At 37.9% G+C, this 21,266-nt stretch overlaps 1 protein-coding gene across 1 annotated transcript; it reads left to right on the top strand.

The window, feature by feature from the left end:
* The first annotated feature begins 317 nt into the window (after positions 1 to 317).
* pitpnab (phosphatidylinositol transfer protein, alpha b) lies at positions 318 to 20,358 on the top strand. Its single transcript, XM_043251050.1, has 12 exons — positions 318 to 514; positions 4,554 to 4,584; positions 12,102 to 12,247; positions 12,827 to 12,918; positions 14,099 to 14,106; positions 14,772 to 14,846; positions 14,935 to 15,018; positions 15,086 to 15,163; positions 15,300 to 15,410; positions 16,343 to 16,465; positions 16,981 to 17,065; positions 17,729 to 20,358. The coding sequence occupies exons 1-11, from the start codon at positions 498 to 500 to the stop codon at positions 17,026 to 17,028; spliced, it is 813 nt and encodes a 270-aa protein (XP_043106985.1). The 5' UTR covers positions 318 to 497; the 3' UTR covers positions 17,029 to 17,065; positions 17,729 to 20,358.
* Positions 20,359 to 21,266: the final 908 nt, after the last annotated feature.

Raw genomic sequence — 21,266 nt, 5'->3', positions numbered from 1 at the left:
CAAACTACACGAAAATAATCGGATGGTGGGATCTGTCTCCAGATGTGCTATAAATAGACTGCACCAGTTTATCGTTACATAATTTGTGACAGATTGTAATTTGACTGATATACAGAGAGCTACGCGACCACCAGCTGTTACATCACACAAGCGACCACCACAGACCCTCCACCGGCGGTCGTCCCCGTGTTTTTTTTTCCCCCCTTTATTTAAATAACGCATTAAGTCTGACCACGATCGCCCCCTCCTCTTCCTCAACATCATCCATGACGTCATCACTCCTATGTCACAGCATCAGGGCTTGTCGTTAACGCCCCCCTCGGCCCTGATCAGGAAGTGAATCTGTGGGAAATAGAAAAACGGTCCCTAGAATGACATAGAAGCGGGTGAGGTGGGGTAGACCGAGACACCGGGACTAACGCAGGACTCGACACCTATTCGGATTCATCCGGGTGCAAAACCACGTTACCTTCGGAAGGCACAAAGCACCGGGGAAAATGCTGATTAAAGAATTGTAAGTGCAGCGTTATTTTTTTTTTGATCCGATCGTGATGGGAGCATCCTCCGCGTTGTACGTGCAGCGCAGGTACCAGAGGCCATGGCGACATTGTAAACTTGACTTTCCGGCAGTTCACATTTAAAGCCCTTGCCGGTAAATATTTGTCAAGCATTTAATGCACAAATTGCTTCGGTGCATATTTACCCATTTGCCTTGGCCTGCGGTGCACTTTATGCGTGTTGAAACGTTTCTGTGACGTGTAGAATTGTACTATTATACCTCAGAATATTATTATTATTATTATTTTTACTCAGCTAAATGCTTTTGAGGGGATGTTTTGCCACCGCTGTCTCGTCGACCGAGTTTAATTGTCTCTTCATTGTGTTATTGATACGCTCGTGAAGGTGAAACGGACCGAATTGAGCACACCGCGTTCCGATATTAAATGGCGCCTGTGTATTTATACTAATACTTTCAGAAACATCCCGTTCAATCGTCGCCTTGCGGCGGTGAGAATGGCTAGATCCACATTTGCGTTAAACCGTCCGCGCTTCTCAGAAGAGCCGGGTCCCGTTCACCTTGCGCACGTTTCATTGAACCGCGCGACTAACTATAACTTGATAATATACTCCAAACCTCCCCCCGCCAGTCACCTTTGAAATATTAATAACCTTTCTTTGCCCACAAACACACAGGGCACCGTCATAAAGGTCACTGAAACCGTAGGCTTCCTATTCATCTACAAACAGCGCGGATGATATCCTAACATTTTCTGACGTCCTTGGAAAAAAACAAAAAACCTGGTGTGTTTATTAAATTTAGAATCCGTTTTGCTAGTGCACGTTTTTTTAATTACTTCAAACTAATTTTTGAACGTTTTACAGTTTTTGGCGCCCCTATCGTCAAACTACGGCAAAGACGTTTTCAACAAATTTTGATATGGTGTAAAAGCACTCCAGCGTAAAGAGCCGTACGACAGCCGTTTATGTTAATTTAGCGCCAGATACGGACGGCTGCTGTCGATTTCTGTTCGCGCGCGTTACATCCGAGTAACGTTAAACTTTGTTGGTTACTGTGTAAACTTCACCTGGTTAGACCGGGACACCGGTTAACGGGCAAACCGTCATGTTTTCCTGATTTGCCCTTCAGAAATACCTCTACTTTCTGTTCAGTTCCGCCGTCGGAGGTGCTCTTTGGTGCGGGAACGCGCGCGCACGCATCTTCTGAATGACTCAGCCGCGAGCTGAATCTCTTCGACGCGACGCGTGTAATAAGGACGCGCCGCGGACCCGCGAGCTATCGCGTGTCGTACGCGCCTCCCTGACGTCACGTTCAGCCGCGTCATGGAGATTTTAAGGGACGCAGAGGGTTCCGCAGAGAACGTGCGGCGTGTGCTGCTTATGAATAAAAACGTTCATCTTCGTATTTGAAACTAAACCAGTGGCACATTTTTAGAGGTTCTCTTGGCTCTGAAGTGGATGCTTGCACACCTCGGGTCCTTCGGGGTTCGCTGTCCGTGGTGCTTCGTGCTTTCACTAATGCACTAAAAATAACTTTTAACACTAAAAATACGTTTGCTTAAAGATTTAGACCTATAACTGGACCTGAAATGTGGTTTCGAGGGTAAAGTGTGTTTAAAAATGGGAGTGAAATGGAATTTATATAAAAACTGAAATCTTGATATCCATGGATGTTATGCATATCCATGTTAGACATCAGTGGTCTACTTTTTTATATATATATATATATATATATATATATATATATATATATATATATATATATATATATATATATATATATAGCTAAAGCAGTGACCTCTTGTTCTGTGTGTCTCTTTCTCACTGCTCTGTGATCTAGTTCATATCCAAGGATTCAGACACAGTGTCTGCTGGGTCTCTTGCATATCTTAATTGCCATAAAGACCATTTTAGTCACACTTGGCTCAGTGTCATTTTAATATTACAGTCTATATGGGTGTTTCTTAAACACACTGGCCTTTCGGAATGGTCTTTAGCTATAGTTTATTTCACCGTCTCGCTAACAACAACGATTCATTCTGCCGTTTATCCTGAACATAAAATGTTTACTATTTTTGAACGCCGACTAATTTGATAGCTACATTTCATGCATCCTGAAATACACACAGTTAAATAACATCTGACATAATTATAGTGTGAGTTTTATTTTTTTGTAATTATCTTTATATTTAGCAGAATTTGTTTTTTGTTTTCTCCCTACATCATTATGTCTCGTAATACATTTTACTGACAGTTGTTCGTGACAGTCGTAATTTGTATAAAACATTTTTTTCACAGAATAAATAATGGTTTGTGATTATTAATTCAGGGTTTAGGCCAAGGGTAGCATATAATATATAAATATGATGGTAGAAATGGAAAAAACCATAAACACATAATATATAAAATGTCACATTATCATGTTTTAATCTCTAGACAGATGCCGTTTTTTTCCATGTGTTTAGTAAAATAGCAACGCTGACCTTTCAGCTGAATATTGAATTTCACAATCCATTTGTAAACTTGATTGTCTTGTTACCGAAACAATAAGTAAAGCTTTTCTTATACAGCGAAATGCAGCCATGCGGGCAGAGGCATTTATAATGCAGAAAGTAGCCTGGGTGTCATGGAGGCAGAGCACACGAGACACCGAATCTAGCACGGTGACCGATAGTCCCTGTTCAGGACACGGGCAGCACTCAAGAGGGCAAGGTGACTCCTGCTATTAGCAGATGCTAACAGCAAACAGTAAAACACACCTGCGCTACCACGGCGTTCGATAAATAGCGAGACTTCCCGTTGAGTTTCTAAAGCATCTGATATGCGGCGAGGACGGAAATTGCTTCACGGAGTGACTTTACACTACAAAATCATCAGTATTTTTGACTTGTTTTCTAGTAAACATATCAGAAACACGCTAACCACTTGTTCTCGTTAAAGCATGGACTGCTACATAAAGTCAGACATTAAAGGTGAACCTCGTCCTTCATGCTTCGTGTCAGAGAAGCCCTCATAAGTCAGATGTAGACGGTCCTGAGTGTGTGTGTGTGTGTGTGTGTGTTCATGTCATAAGGCGGATAATGAGAGAGCTGTGCTGGAATGGAGCGCAGTAGTGGTGTTGTCTTACTCCTGAGAAGTATTGATTATATATGTGAGCTGCACGGAGTCTGGTACGCTGCCAAGCACCATCCAGAAACAGTACACAGATATCAGAGATGTGCTCGACAAGGAATAGCTTTTATAGGTTTGCTAATATGAACGGATTCATTTTGTATTTCGATACTTTAAGCTGCTAAATATAACATGTGTTGAAGAGACAAAGACAAGGAGGTCCCCGATGCAGAGATTTTGTTAGAGTTTCTCTGTTATTTTCGTAAGCGCTGTAAGTTTTGGTTTATTAGGAATATGAGATGAGATGAAAATAAATGGAAAAACAACTAAACTGCTTTGAAACGGAGAGTAGAGGCGGTTTCTAATGTCGCACATTAGAAACTGTTGGCGATTCGATAAATATTCAAAAAGCAATGAAGAAGTGTGAAGATGGCTTTACGTTTAAGTTATTTTTAAAAACATATTTTTTGTATATATTTATATATTGTATTTTTATATACAGTACATGTTTTATATTAAAATATATGTATACCGTTCAAAAGTTTAGGTTTCGTAAAAGAAATCGAGCATTTGATTCAGCAAGGGCTTGTTAAATTCATCAAACATAACCGTAAAAAAAATGTTATTAAATTACTATTTCGAATAAATGCTTCAAAATATTTGAATCTTTCTATTCGTCTAAGAAACCTTGGGAAGGAAAACACAGTTTTCACAAAGAAATGTTTAATTAATTAACAGTAAAAAAAAATGGAATAATTAATCTACACAAAATATATGAGAAGGGAAAACAGATTTTAATAGTATTTCACAATATTACTCTTTCTTACTGTTTTAATTAATAAATGCAGCTATTAGAAAAATGACTGTCAGTTTAAATATTATTGGTGGATTTGAAATAATTTGTTTTTCTTGTTCTCTCGCAGTCGAGTGATCCTACCGATTTCTGTGGAGGAGGTAAGTGCAAATTGAGTGTGTGTGTGTGTGTGTGTGTTTGTGTACAGCATGCAGTGAACGCTGGTAATGACACTGAATCCAAACATTGTTTCGTGTGTGTGTGTGTGTGTGTGTGTGTGTGTGTGTGCGCGGTGTCGATCGCTGATTTGCATGTGTTGGGTTCAGATGACTCAGTCTTAGCCGGTTTTGACAGCAGAGGAATCACGATGCAGCTTGGTGATGCTCTCCATGTGCACTAAGCCACAGATCTGCACGCCGCTCTGTCATTCAGTCACTTATGACTCAGTTATCTCAGCAAGAGGATGAATCTTTCTCCTCTCATGCTGTTTGATCCCATACAGCCCGTGCAGAAACACTAATGCATCACTTCTCTCAGTATGCGCCAATATTAATAGCTGTGCTTTTGGCCTTGTCAGCAGTTCTCACATCTTTGCTTCCTCTCTGTCTCTCATTCTTTCCTCTGGCCCCGTTCAGACTGAGCATTCCCTGAGTCTCCCGGTCTTCTCATTTCCCATGATCCTCTAGCGTGTCATTCTATTCAGCGATCTGGTCGTGAATATCTAACGAGTTACCTGATACCCCCTCCTTCTGCTTCTCTTTCTCTCGGCTTTTCTCGTCGTCTAGGCTCGAGCACTTTTGCGATCTGTTAAAAAACGGAGACTTTCGTGTTTATGCTTCAGGTGGCAAAATTGGAAAGCGACAATCGCTAAGATGATCAGTTTATTTTGAGCGTTAAAGGCACGGTGCGTCATTTCTGACCCTAATCAGAATCAGAATATTCTTTTTTCTCCAAGCGTTCCTTTTTTCCTAAACGATGACTGACGGTTGGAGTTCTGTTGTCAAGTTTAGCAAATACTACATACTGCAGCTTTAAAGGAATAGATTTGGAGAAATTTAGCATTACTTGCTTCGTAATGGACCTCTGCAGTGAATGGGTGCTGCCAGGGTTCAAACGACTGATGAAAAACATCACAATAATTCACACGACTCCAGTCTTCTTAATAGCATCCTGTGAAGTGAAAAGACGCGTTTATAAGAAACAGTTCATTAGTATAGTTGCAATTACAGTATGCTCATCAAAGCACAGCACACCAAACAGTCAAAAGCTCTATTTTTCTCAAAAGCACAAAACACTGTTAGGATTTTTAAGCCACACTGGATTCAAACCCACAACCGGTGTTATTGTTTCAGCAGAGCATGCCACTCGGTCAGCGCACAATCATCAGGCTCCTGAAGAAAGCATTCAGCGTGAGAATGATCGCATAAAAACATTACTTAGCATGCTGACCAGATTTGCATGCTAGCCAACATATTTTATGATTAATCTAATATGTGAAGAGTCACATTATGCACAGTCAAAAAAAAAAAGAAAGGCCAACTTCCCAGGTACCTTCAGGACACGATGTCAGTGATCCCTACCAATTTTTGTAGTGTGCAAATTTTAAAAGAGGAGTAGTGAAAAACAAACAAACAACAACAACAACAGGATACTGTACTTTTCATAATGGACACTACTGTAATGGGTCATTGGGCTAATGGGTTATTTTAATGTAAGCTATTAAATGTAATCAGCACGAGGAGAGTAATCATGTGCACTAAGCATATTTTTTCCAAAAGCCATACTTTCTTTCTTTCTTTCCACCGAAAAAAATTGATGAATTCGAATCAGGTGAGAAATACGCAAAGAACAAGCACTGTTTACAAGCGAAAACAGCCCAAAGCAATTCTAAACAAATATGTCTGACAAATGGGAAGAGTTTTTAGTTAAACTGCTTTGATAAATTCGTCTTTTTACATACATTCAGCTTTTCAGAAGATATCAATCATGAAATGGAGTCATGTTTATTACTTTTTGGACTATTGCGATGTTTTCATCAGCCCTTTTGGCACCCATTCGCCATCTACTGCTGAGCAAATGATGGCCTGTGGGTGAGTTTCCAGCACATTTCAGCTATATATAAACTATTCCTTTTAAGATCCAGTCACATGATTAAACATCTGATCACGTAAATCACCTCAGCTGCCTTTATACTACCTGACTCCAGCTGTTCATGTCTTTATAAATCGTATCCTAGTAATTTCCTAGTAACTTTGGACTGACACGAGCATGTGGGATCTGCCCTGTGGGACAAACCCTTATCTGGGCCAGATTATGCAAATTAAAGGGCTGCTTCCACCTTGTGAGGCCTCTCTTTTCATCTGCACTCATTTTTACATACCTCAGCATATTCTCCAAAAAAACAGTACTGTCAGCCAAGATCCATTTAGATAATAGTCTAATCAGTTCTGTCACATAAAATGTGTCTAGGACGAGACATTTTAATGCAAGACTTTCCTCTCAGGTCAAAGTCTCTTCCTAGCACCCAGTGGGGTTTATAAGGTTAAAAAAGAGCCGTTGCATTTCATTCATTAAGAATGCACAATTAAATGGATGTTGAGCAGATTAGATTTAAATTGAGTTGAATGAACCAAGGTTGGGTGAACATATCTAGTTTCGCTCTTTCATCATCATTTTCATTGATTAGTGTATTCGGAGTAATGATCCTTATTGTTGAAATGCTGTCATTAGCAATAAAGAGATCACACATAAAATATGATTGGCCGCTTCAGTGCCCCTTCCCAGAAAATGGACATTTGAGGGAAGCCGTTTCATTTATAAAGGATGATCTATAATTCATAGAGGCTTACCCAGATGAATATGTCGATTTTGAGAAGCATTGTTTCGCTGCAGTGTTTGTAAATGTCGTATAAACCAAGTATTCTTATAAGCAGTATCACAAGCAAGAAAGCCATCGTTTCAGCAAGACTGCAATTACAATATTGATTGGAATTTAAAAAGTTCAATAAAAAAGAAGCTAATATCAACTTTCATTTCAATATGGAAGTAAGCTATTTCCTACCAGTGCTTAAGATTTCATTTCAAGACTTATATATATATATATATATATATATATATATATATATATATATATATATATATATATATATATATATATATATATATAAAAACAATTAGAACACCAGTGCAGTAAACCTTTATGATTATGATAATAAAATAATGTGATAATAAACATTACGTAACTATATTACTGTACACCAAAAATAACTGGAATCGTCTGACACCAGAAGGCTTGCACATTGTACGTGAAAATTCGAACATGTAAAATTAAGTACTTTTAGGCACAATATTGTGATCTACTTATACACGCCAGTGTAACAATCCTAAACAAAGTCAATGCAAAAGCAATGTGCATCTCAGAGTGTTTTTAAAATGAATCGGTTGAGTGAATGATTCAATGACATGCTAAATTTTTCTTCGCTTGAAGGGTTACTCCACCACATAATGAAAATTTTGTCATTAGCGTCAGCCTACGCTCGCGCTTTTTTGTGTCAGTTTCCATTCAATTCAAAGCATAAATTCTCCAAAGTGGCGCTACCGTGACGTTTGATAAATAAAGTTTTTATTTTTGTTTTCTTTACATACAAAAACAAACAAAATCATAACATTACGGTTGAACCGCTGATGACAGACGGACTATTTTAAAGATGTCTTTCATAGTTTTTCTGGACGTGGACAGCGTTATTTACTATTTACTGCCATCAGTGAAACGGTCACAAGCCTCCAGGTTTTCATCCGAAATATCTTAAATTGTCTTCCGAAGACAAATAAAGCTTTTGGAAGACCTACTGGTAAGTAATTACCTTAAATGAATTAGTTGATTAACCGGATGATTCAAACTCACACAAAAAGGAAGTCACTTGTCGCCACATACTGGCACAGCTAACAAAGCAAGCAATTAAAAGTCAAATAACCATTCTTTAAAATGTAGTTGAAAATCTTTATTTGTATACCCCGGTTAATGGACTAATTGAACAATATTTTACTCAACATTTGGTCAACATATTGTTGACTGAACTAAAAAAAACCCCACAAAACCACGTCATGATATTAATTCCTTTCCTTGCAGATTTGGCCCTTTGTGCTTCATATATTCATCAGATTCCCGGAATCACACCGGTCATTAGTCTAAATGTTTGCAGATACGAATAAATAATGACAATCGACTTTCTTTTGAGCGCTGAGAGCAGAGAGCAGCTCTTGTCAGATAAGCTCACATGAATTAAAGCCCTGATCCTTCATCTGCTTTCAGGAGCCTTAGAGACACATTTTATTTGGCGGATGTTGTTTAAAGCAAGAGGGCAAAATGCTATTCCTGGAGTCCATTCATTCAGCAGGGAATGATGGATTAAGAAAGCTTACTTGCTTAAGGGCAGCTGGGCAGTTTATGCCCCCTTATGACACTCCCTTATTTCTACCCTTCTTCCTCTTCCTGTTTATAATCATACACACACACACAAAGACCATAAACTGTCTGTCATTGTAGACTGGCTGGCGCGTGAGACATCCTTTCCCTCTGTTAGCCTGTCGATTAGTCTGAGCTCACATCTTTTAGCCCGTCCATCACCATCAGTGAACTATAATCAGGGCTTAAGCATACTCTCGTGTAGCCTACACACATCACATGCTGCTCATTCAAAAAGATCGCAGTTTTATGCGGTGTCACTTTAAAAATAGATATATGGCACACTAATACAAAAAATAGCACATCCGCTGCAGATGAAACCCTGTCTTATGCTGTGTGTGTGTGTGTGTGTGTGTGGTCTGCAGAAAGAGTGGGATGATAATGTGTGATGTAGGTTGGATTCTCATAGAGTGCTGCAAAGTGACGCATTCTGCTACTGGCCTCTGATTGGCTGAGAGGACAGAGGAAATTTCTGATTGGAAGAGGAATGATGACACTGCATGTAGATACAGAACCACACACATAGTCCCACACACTACACAGTCAGGAAGCATGAAATTCATCCATCCATCTATTGTCTATACATCTATGTATTTTTGTATCCATACATCCTTGTCTCTGAACTGGAGTGTGTCACCTCACTCTCCTCCCTCTCTTTCTTTCTCTTCCCTTTTCTCCTCTATCTGTCATTCTCTGGTGCCAACTGGTATAAATAGGCAGTCTGCTTTGTGTCGTCATTTTCTTTTTTCTGTTCTCTCTCTCACTCTCTCTCTCACACACGCACACACACTTAGGTGTGATTGATGCTGTGTTTAGGGATGAATGCTCGCATTTAAACAGTCGGGCTGTTTCTAGGTAAGATTCTAGGGGTGTTTTAGCTTGAGCCTTTGCTGCTGGCTCAGCTTTGACTATGAGTACATGCTGCTGACAGTGAACGCGTGTCAGGACACTAAATCTCTAGTCTAACACACCCAATCTGCACTCTTAAAATAGGTTCATTACTGGAATTGATGGTTCCACGAAAAACTATGTTCTTTATAGTGGAAGCAGTTCTTTTCTTTATTAAAATGTTTCAGCAAAAATGTTTATTTAAAGAGGTTTGTCAAAAATGCTTATTTAATTCACTTTTGTTATTGTCTGAGTCTGAACATTAATGTGTGTCAGAAGTGTGTGTACACATCCATCCTATAATAATAAAAGTCTACCCAGTCTACCCACTCTTTTATAGGGGTGTGATGAGACACTTATCCCAAGAGAACGATTTTTTAGATTTTTTTTAAATAAACCCTCAATGATAAAATATATAGGAAAATTGTATTTTATTCAATAAAATGTAGGTGCATTTACTTGCAGTAATAAACAACATGAGAAAATAAACTGACAGGCAAGTAATTACACAAAAAAAATACAAATAGTATAAATAAATTACACCAATATAAGTCAGTATATTCAAAAAAAAAGAAAAAAGAAAACAGAGTTGGACCGAATACCAAAACAAAGTTGTCTACACCAGACGATGCACCGTGACAGCTTAAAGGCCAAAGTATACCTGGCCATCAGGAGAGATATACTGAAAGAGCAAGTCAAGTAGGTGGCATTGCGCATGTGTCGAGCTCGTCCGTCCGCATTGGTCCGTGATTGGGTGTACTTTGAGAAGTGTGCGGATGCGGCTGTGCACGAGATCGGATGGAATACCCCGCTTTAAGTCTGCCTACACTGGACATGATAAAACGAACATTGAAAGCCATTTAGAATTTGTGTCAGCACATCATAAATAGAACGCAGCAGCAGTTTTCTGTCGGAGATTTGTTGTGCTGTTCACGATCGGTGTAGACACGGTATAACATTGGTTCTCCCTCACGCTTCATCATACCACTATCGCGAGGATATCGCCAAGATATCGTCACACCCCTACTTTTGTAAAATCCTCTTTCTTAAATCAGGCTATCCTGAGATTCCTGTCAGAATTACATAGTTGTCTGTGATAGCTGATAGACAAAACCATCTTAATTTAGTTCCGGCCTGAGTGAGCTATTATCTTCATCGGTCTAACTGTGGTCGTTCTCCTCATTTCCATTGAACTCTATTGGTAGTGACAGAACTTACGACCATAGTTGCTTTTGGGATCTGATGAGTTCAGACCAGACCTCATAGTCAAGGTAGGGTATCTTTTTGTTTGAACATCAAAGCATCAGCGAACAGACATTTTATAATATAATATATTTTATAATATATAATATTTTATAATATAACTTGATGAAACTTTTTGTCTTCTGCGTAAAAAGCAATTTTCCTGGGTATGTTTTTTTTGTAATAAAAATAAGCTTCCGTTTCATAAACCGATACCAGATTAACATTATTTACCTTAGCCTACATTTTTATATATTCTATTCCATTATTATATTCCAATATCATGCATCAGTTAGCTAGATATAGGTCAAGACTTGTTATTTTACAGATGCTGCTGTTAACATTTATTCTAACTTATAATAAAATGTTCTGTAAATGCACTGCTGCTGGTTTATTTGGCTACTTTTCAGTACACCACGTTAAGTATGCCATTTAATACATTAAGCAACATTGTTAATTGCAATTTACCGCCTGACCACAATTGTAACTGTGTTTGCAACTGTCACAATAAAATAAAAATAAAAATCACAGAAGAGTAAAACCATACCAGGCAAACAATAGTATGATGTAAGCAACGTTACACCAAACAAAACTGATCATGGGTGTGTTAGATTTGTGTGAATGTACAAGCAATGAGGGGCCCCTAAATAAAATTCTGCATAGGGCCCCATAAGGGATGGCCCCCGCCTAAAATGGATCTTCTATTGCATCTCTGAAAAAAATGCAACATAATATGGTTTTCTCTTTTTATATTGTCATGCCCATTAAAACCCATATGTCAAATGTATATTGTGAATTGCATGCATGTGTTTATATTCTAATATATTCTATACTGTACTATACTAATCTCTACATGCATATATGTGATTAAGATATGAAATAAGCTCTTGTTTATTCATCACAGATTAACAGAAGAGGAAGTAAACAGAGAGAGAGAGAGAGAGAGAGAGAGTGGGAGGGAGGCAGAGTGAGATAGAGGAGAAACCAGGATTAATAGACAGTAGCGTCCAAACATGCCTCATATTAGAATAAAAACAAGCTTTTGAAGTTTGAGATTGTGGAATTTGTGTGTGTTAATAACAGTATCAGGTCGGGCAGCTGTACTCCGTAGCGGAGGCCAGTAAGAACGAGACGGGTGGAGGAGAGGGTGTGGAGGTGTTGAAGAATGAACCCTATGAGAAGGATGGAGAGAAGGGACAGTACACACACAAAATCTACCACCTGCAGAGGTACTCACACTTACACAAACCCACAGACACGTGAGCGTGCTACTGCTAGATTAATGTTAAGATTAAAAATAGTGCACTAAAAATAGGTTCATCATTTACACATCCTCACATTCTAAACCAGTGTGTCTTTTATCTTCCACAAATATACGTTTAGCAGAATATCCTGTTGCGTATAATTAACAGCTAAACTCAAAAAGCACCGTAAAAATGATGTATTGTGCATTAAAAACGATCAATTTTTATATATTCATATAAAGGATGCATAAAGCTTTTTCGCACTTTTATGATGCTGTGCTTGACTTTGAGGTGAAAGGGTGCAATGTAACTTAAAAAAAAGTTAAAATAATGAATGCTTTAAAACAGATTTCCAAAATACCTCCCTTGGCTGTTATTGGACAGACAAACATATAGCCCCGCCCTAAACTTACACCATTGGTTGAGCCACTGTTGCTATGCTGAAGTGGTTAAATTTCTCCAACAAAAGAGCAAAGTTTTGGAGAAAGTATTTTCACAAAAACAACACATTTCTGTTTATTTTGACTATAGTTGACTAATCATTTGCATTCTTGCTTTTTACAGTAAAGTCCCGTCATTTGTACGAATGCTTGCACCAGCATCAGCGCTGAACATTCACGAGAAAGCTTGGAACGCCTACCCATACTGCCGCACAGGTAACACACACACACACACTTAGAAGCAAAATTTCTTCTCGTGTTCTTCTCGTTCCTCTTGCTTTTTTATTATTTTGTCTTCCTATCTGTTTCTCCCTGTCTCTTTCTCTGTCGCTGCGATTGTGGGCACTGAATAATTCACTGTTTGAGCTGAGCAGGAGTGGAGTTACAGCACAGGAAACTGAGATTATACTGACACATTCCCTTCACATCATTTTCACAGCCATATAGACGACAGACTTCCTATTCCTACTCAAGTCTGTTATCGGGATACTTCAAAATCTCTCTGCAGGGCTTAAAACACTTTGAAGTCTACAGTTTTGTTTTTGAATAAATGTAAAAAGTTGATATGGCAAGTTTTAGCTGTACTAATTTTTTTTTAAATATTGTATAACAAAATGATTTGTCTGACACTATTTGCGAAATGTCAGCAAGTTGCTAGAATGAAAAAAAATATTTTTCCACAATTTGACCAAGTGAAGGTGTCTACAGGTACAGTAACATTGTAGTGCGTCATAGGTATTCAATAAGAGCCAAGAGCTCTAGCTTCTACAGTTGCTTCACAGGAAAAGATCCAAACATCTGTTTAAAAAAAATGTATAGATTGCAAATTACAGCATTTGACCTCCTAATTTTACCTCATTTTACCTTGTAAAATGAAGAAATGATAGATCGTAAAATTGCAATAAAATGGAAATAGCGATAGACAATTTCTTCTGTATTGTGATGCACAACAGATTATTAAAAAATAAAATACTCCATCGGTTGTTGATTGGATTCCCGGGTCGGTGATGTGGGAGTTTGTGGGGTTGATTGTGGAGGGTTTAAAACTGAAAATGCTAACAATAAAGCATGCACAGATGAATACATATAACGCATTCGAGAAATAAAAAAGAGTGATTTTTTGCAGTTAATTTCATGCTGACATTAAGTAGTCAGAATTGTTTAAGTCTGCTTTCAAATATAGACACACAAATATAGAATCACACATTTTCCTCCAAAACAGCATTAGAGTAAAACAACATCTTTCATTATCTAACAGAGTTGCACGAAGTGAATGGAATTATCATCGCTAAGACTGATCTTTAATGAGATGTGATGTTTTCTGAAACATTGATGATCTAATTTATATTTTATCATGCTTTTTCTGCCCTATTATCTGTCCTGCATCTCCCGTCAGTAATTACTGTAAGTATACACTATTTGCAAGTACACAAAGTCTTTTTCTAGTACAGCTTGTCCTATGAACAAACAAACATGTTGCGAAGGTTTTTTTTTAAATGTAATAGGTTACGGATTACAAGTTACCCTGATCACTTTTCTAATTAAATATTTTTTGATACTTCGATTAACAGTTGAAAACATTTCTAATATTTCCAAAGAGACGGGGTTAACCTTGCAGCGGTACTAAACAGACTTTCAAAATCCTTAATCTCTTTAATTAAAACGATAATTTAATCCCAGACACCGCAAAATCGGACTTCATCACTTGTCATGTCTGAGATTGTTGTGAGGTTACAGATTTAAAACCGTAATAAGAAACATGAATAAATATTCAGATGTAGAATCATTAAGTAATTGCACGTTTTCTCAGTAACTGGATAAGATACAGCTACGTTTATTTAGTACTTAAATGACTGGTTATTTAAAAAAACTAGTTATTCTGCAACAATGCATGTTGAACATGTAGATGTACAGCACAAGCACATACAAACACTTACTGTTTGAGTGAAAGATGAGACAGTAACTTTAGCTGGAGTGAAAGGAGAGAGGACAGGCGTCAGTATGTCACTGCGGAGCCTGTCCATCAGTTATGGTTTGTCATTTTGTTCATTGATTATCTGTGTTTTTAGAATGAGTATATGAAAGAAAACTTCCTCATCAAGATCGAGACGTGGCACAAACCCGACATGGGACAGCAGGATAATGTGAGTATAGCAGATCATTTGCGAGTGACCTCCACGATTTTTGTGCCAAACCTGACAACCGTGTTCTCAAGCATGACTGTTTGTACAGGTTCACGGTCTAGACCCAGACACCTGGAAGAAGGTGGACGTGGTGTACATAGACATAGCAGACCGAAGTCAGGTGGAGCCAAAGGTGAGCTGCACTTAGTTAAAATAACTACCTCATCCAGTTACTTTCTAATCTGATTATCCCTCTGTAGGACTATAAACCAGAGGAAGACCCCACCAAGTATAAGTCTGTAAAGACCGGAAGAGGGCCGCTTGGTCCAGATTGGAAGGTGATGTATTTTAATGCACCACTAATGGTTGCGTGCTTGCGTGTAAATGTAGTAAGTGCATGGCTGATGTATGAGTGGGAAGCTTATTAATGGGAAAATATGTCCAAATGCTTAATGGATTTTTGGGTCTGTGTAGAAAGAGCTACCTAAAAAGACAGACTGCCCACACATGTGTGCCTACAAACTGGTTACTGTCAAGTTCAAGTGGTGGGGCCTGCAAAACAAAGTGGAAAACTTTATTCAAAAGGTCAGTGTGAAACATGTACAGCGTATTTGTTTGATTAAAGAGTTTATTCAAGTGGACATGAGATCAAATTTAATGTTCCTGCTCTGATCGTCTATGATTCATCTGTGCAAGATAAAGGTTTACTGAGAGGACTTGCTTTTTTGTCCCTCTTTTCTTCTGGCTGTATACAAGACATTTGTAATAGTAAAAAAATATATATATATTTTAAAGATATTATCTTCTTGTGAACGTCATATTTGTCAAAAAAATGTAACAGTTTCCACAAAAATATTATGCAGAACAATAACACGAATAAGAATAATAAGAAATGTTTCTTGTGCACCAAACATATTAGAATGACTTCTGAAGGATCACGTGACACAGAAGAATGAGTAATTGCTGCTGGAAATTCAATTTTGGCATCACAGGAATAAATTATACATTTAATCATATTAAAACAGTTATTAATAATACAGTTGTTAAAGGTTTGGCCAAAAATTCTGTCGTAATTTATTCACCCTCAAGTAGTTCCAAACCTGTATGAATTTTCTGCTCAACACAAAAGAAGATATTTTGAAGAAAGTTTGTAACCAGCCTGTTTTGGGTCACCACTGACCACCATAGTATTTTTTTCTATTGTGGGAGTCAATGGGGACCAAAACAACCCGCTTACAAACTTTCTTCAAAATGTCTTCCTTTGCGTTCATACGGGTTTGGAAATATTTAAGGATGAATAAATGATATGACCAAAAATTCTACAGGGGTCATAACCTGAGAAACCAAAATTCTCTTGATCTTTTGGCATACAACAGGTTATCATACTAAGAAAACATCCGCAAAGCAACATTCAGAACTCAAAATGTCTCAAATCTCCATCATAAAAATTCCATCCTCGCGAATAAATTCCATTCACCTTCCAAAATGAACCATGTACCCCTTTCTCCCTTTAACAGCAAGAGAAGCGTTTGTTCACTAATTTCCACCGGCAGCTGTTCTGTTGGATTGATAAATGGATCGAGCTGAACATGGACGACATCCGCAGAATGGAGGAAGAGACCAGGAAGGAACTGGATGAGGTCAGAGGAGATGTCCTCCAGCAGATTTACATTTACTCAGCTTTTATATAGCAGTGATGAATTTTATCCAGTCAGCCAAACAAAATACTTGCTCCTAGATATTGTCTTGTAGAGTACAGACAGCTGAATTCATTTGTCGTGAGATCGAGTTTGTGTTCTGTTTTGAGTGTGGCCTTCGGCTCGCCACACATTTTCCCACCGCGAAAAGACAATTACGTGTAACAAGGCGGATGAATAATTGAATGTAGCCCATAATGAGGTCCAGTCACTGCGAACAAAAGGGGCAGCAGAGCGAGCAGGTCACAGTTCAGCTCACTCAGGTGCCCTTCTGGGAATGAGCGACGTCATGTATTGGCGGCATCCCCGGGTTTCTCATACTTGCAGGGCTATCCCAGAAATCGGTGTCTCCTCCTTAACTGCCACAAGTGATCTGTAATTAGGATCGCTTTCTTAGATCGCGTTCGTCTTCCACAAGGAGCTTTTCGAATGCTTGTTTTTTCATTGGTGTCTTCCAGATGAGAGTGAAGGATCCAGTCAAAGGCATGGTGGCTCTTGAAGATTGAAGCTGCTCTGTATTCCTGGATGCTGCTGTTCATAAAGGTATTTCACAACCTTTAGCGCCCCCTAACGTCACGTAACAGCAAGTGAGGACTTGAAAATGATTTAGCACATCCTACTGCATGAACTGTGTAGATATATAGGCTGTGTTTGGGACAGCATGTTCACATTCACTATGTCGAGAGTATAGTATGTGCAGCATGCAGATTTTCGGTATGCATAGAGTACTCCCACAGTGCATCGAATAGCTTTTATTGCTGAATGAACCGAATTTGTCTTTTTTAGCCACAATCTCTATGATGAATAATTTATGAGTAGACTGCCAAAAATGAAAAAATTTTTTTAAGAGAAATGAAATAAAAATAAAGTAAACATGCATTTTCATTCATTTGATGTATAATGCAGTCGAAATAGTAATATGGAATATTATTATACTTTAAATAATTTTTACCATCATTACTCTAGTCTTCAGCATCACAGTGTCCCCCAGAAATCATTCTAATCTGTTGATTTGAAACGTTTTTTTTTTTTTTTTTTTTTTTTATCAATAGAATGTAAGACTACAAGAAATATATCAAAAATTGTATTCAGTTAGTAGCACTTTAGTGAACTATTCTGAACATAACTGTGATGTTTAACCTTTAAATTAATTGAATATTCTTGCTCTCTCCCTCTGTCATGTCATTTCCTGTGAGTTTTTCTCAGATCAGACCTGAACTACTGGAGACCAGCAGCATCCCTCCCCTCATTCAAATCAAAGCAACATGTCTTTTTAATCGTAATCAAAGTCCTTCATCCAGCCCTTTTGGTGGCTGTTTGTCCTGAGCATCCTCCATATCCTCCTTTCAGTCTGACAGTGGAGCACATTGACTAGTTACTTAGGCTATTATACCGGTTCTAACGTCATGCCCAGTTTATTAAGTCTACCTACCTTAACTACAGAGACGATCAGCAGTTCGTCATTTATGATGTCAGATCATTACCTTAATATCTGGAGCCCGGCAGAATTGTGTTTTAAGATGAGTTTAATGTAAAGCAGATGATATTTGTGTGTATATATATATATTCAGAATATCTATTGGCAGTGGAATTATTGTGACAGATGTATAAACAGGGTTTATAAGTAACTGTTCTTCTATTTCTTTTTTCTTTTTTTTGCGGACCAAGCCAGTTTGAATCATTTTGTTTCAATCTGTAGTGATTTGTTTTTGTTGCTGTATGTTTTAATTTCATTTTACCCACTTTTGAACCTATTTACCAGCTGATCCGAGGTGGAAGTGTGTCTCTTTATAGTGTAGTACTGTACAATCACAGTCGTGTCATCCTGACCATTCATTTATTTGTAACACGCATCATGGACTGCAAGTACGGCGCAAATTTAAATGCAAAACACAGAGTTTATTATAATAAGCTGATCGAACAGTATCACGTTTTTGAAGTAAGCTGAAGTTAAAAGTATTGCTGTTTGTTAATCGGTCAATATTAATGGTTTCATTGTCATTTCTTCCACAGTTTCCTTGCGTGTGCTATTTTAGTCAATTCATTTATTTATTTTTATAAAAAATAAAAAAAAAGGTGTACAGTAGTTTCCCACCCTCCGTTGTTTTTGATTGGTTTACAAGTTCAGGCTCCGCCCTTTTCTGTCTTTGAAAGAACTTGAAGAGGCGACGTTAAACCTTTCAGTCTTTCATAAAAGGTTTATTACTAAGATATAATAATTTTTTTTCCCCTGACTATTTAGTCGCTTCCAGATGAGGTGCTCAAGAAGGATATTTTACGTTGTGCGCATATTTTATATATGTATAAATTCATTTTTGTTTCACCTCCTTTCCACTTTATTGAAGGATTGATTATCGCACTTCCCCTTTTATAACTTGTCTTGAGGATAAAGACATTTATCCAGATATTAGCAATAATACCTCCTTTCACAAACCCTTCCAGTCGACATACATGATGTGAGATAGTGACTTTAGAAGTGTAGACATTCCCTCTCAGAATGTTGCGTCATTAGGACTTTAATACAAATATACTCTCACTTCCAATCGCTCCTAGTTTTATTGATATGGAATTGGGCAAGGAAGGTGAAATGGGTTGAGTATGGGTTTTTAAATCAGTCTTTTCTTAGTAACGTGATGTGTGTATGGATGTATGTGCGTTTGAAGTTTTCAGTGTTTCCTGTTTTCGCGTGAGGGACATCCGACATGTAACTAAAATGGAGGTTTACACCCCTGTGTTTCTTTCCGCCAATGCTCAGGATCCATTGATGCACACCTAAATTCACTCTGACAAGAGTTAATTATTCTTGTAGAATTATGTCGAATTCCTTGAAATTCGTGGAAATTCCATTGAATTCTTAAGAGATGAATGCAGGTTTTATGGTGTAGATTGCGCGTGTTAAAACATCTCTACCGTCATAATACAACCACCAATACACCAGAACTGTGTTGGTCCTGAGTCTAATCAAAGTGATGTATGGATGTATGTTTTAAATTGTATATAGTATATAAATATATGTAGATGAACACATAAATATATATATAACTATATAAATATAGCTCAGACTATCCTGCCAGGCTATCAGCACATACAGCCATTCCATCAACCCAACCATTATATCTAGTGGTTTAGTAATGGCTGGGTGTTATCTGTGGATAAAGTTACTGGAATGTGGCAAATTATGGTGGTTTTGAGCTATTGATTTGAACTGTCTCTAAAGGAACTCTCAGATAACTCCGCCCATCACTGTCACTGGCCCCGCCCTTCATCCCCGGCCGCTCCTCTTTGGCAGGATGGTGTCTAAATATGTTTCCATTCATCGATTGTTGTTGTATTTTTGCCGTGAGCTGTAGAAATCTCTCACTTTTAAATTCCTTTCAAAGCTTACACTGTGAACGAAGCCACGACCTTTGAACTTGAGTAAAGACCCTTTCGGTGGAGGCGGGGGTTTGGACTAGTTTGCCATTCATCTCTCAGGAGACTCGATTGAAACTTTTCCAAGCCGGTGTTTGAATGACAGACAGGTGGCTTATAAAAGGGAACTACCCACATGAACTGATCACCACAGTTTGTGTTACCATTATGTAAGGCAGATCATGGTAAACAGGACTTTCTCATAGATACGTTGTTGTTAGATTTCACGATTTGTTGTCGAAAATTAAAACCCAATGATTCTAGAAATATGAAAAAAAAAAATGTTTTATGAATTTGTTTCACCCTACCCTGTCATGTCATGTTTTTTTTTATTTCTTTTACTGTGAATTTGTGCCTTTTGTCATCTTATCTTCCAATAAAACTACATTGGAGATGTGAAAAAATAAATAAACTTTTAAAAAGTAGCGTTTTTTTCTGGTTTACATGTCTTTCAAGTACTTTCAGTAAATTAGTACTGTTTTCTTTTTTGACCTAACAAGTGTTTCAGTTGTGTGCTTAAAGGGACGGTTCACCAAAAAATGGCTATTTACCCTCATGTTGTTTTAGACCTTAGTTTATCTAGGGAAAACTAATTTAGATATTTTTGATGAAATTCGAAAACCCTGCATAGACTGCAATGCAACTGTCATGTTCAAGGTCCAGAAAGGTAGGAAGGAATTGTTATATTCCATGGTTACCGTTGCTGTTGCGAAACAATAAATTAAATATTTTACTGATAAAAGTTGTTATTTTACTTGCTTTCTGAGTCTCGATTGTGGTAACTGTGTTGCTGTCTAGAGGGTCAAAAAGCTCTTAGATTCAAAAATATAAAATAAATGCATGCAACACGAGGGTGAGTAATTAATGACAGAATTTTCAGTTTTGAGTGAACTATCCCTTTAACATCAGAGTTGTTTCTAAGGAGGCCGGGACGTTGAGCTATAATGAGTTTTCAGACCTCCCCTCTTTTCTCCAATTATTTTTCTCTCTTAAGCAAATAAAAACCAATTTCTTCATCTGATTTCCACAGTAAACATGCCCGTTTACTTTAAGCTAACCCATTCGATGACCCCAAACAGGACAAACACGAACACATAAACGCGCAGAAATCATCAAGAAAAAGGATCACTGCTAACCCTCCCTTCGTTAAATGAAACTTTCAGCCTAATCAGGATTTGAAGAGATGAAGCCAGATTAAACTAACCCCTTCTTATGAGGCCTTCAGAAAGAGGAATGTGTTTGATTCAGACATTTGGATTTCGTTTTCCCGATTGCAGTTATATATGACATGTGTAATTGTTTATTAAATGTATTATTAATTATACTCTGTAGC

The sequence above is a fragment of the Puntigrus tetrazona genome, chromosome 10 (assembly GCF_018831695.1).
Source record: "Puntigrus tetrazona isolate hp1 chromosome 10, ASM1883169v1, whole genome shotgun sequence".
NCBI classification, from domain to species: domain Eukaryota; kingdom Metazoa; phylum Chordata; class Actinopteri; order Cypriniformes; family Cyprinidae; genus Puntigrus; species Puntigrus tetrazona.
The sequence above is the reverse complement of the archived record's forward strand: the minus strand, read 5'-3'. Positions and strand labels throughout refer to the sequence as shown.

What these genes read in the sequence shown, in the direction of transcription:
- pitpnab (XM_043251050.1), top strand. An exon ending in GAAGTCAGGTGGAGCCAAAG is followed by an intron (nt 15,019 to 15,085) that starts GTGAGCTGCACT and finishes ATCCCTCTGTAG; the next exon opens with GACTATAAACCAGAGGAAGA. An exon ending in CGCTTGGTCCAGATTGGAAG is followed by an intron (nt 15,164 to 15,299) that starts GTGATGTATTTT and finishes GGGTCTGTGTAG; the next exon opens with AAAGAGCTACCTAAAAAGAC.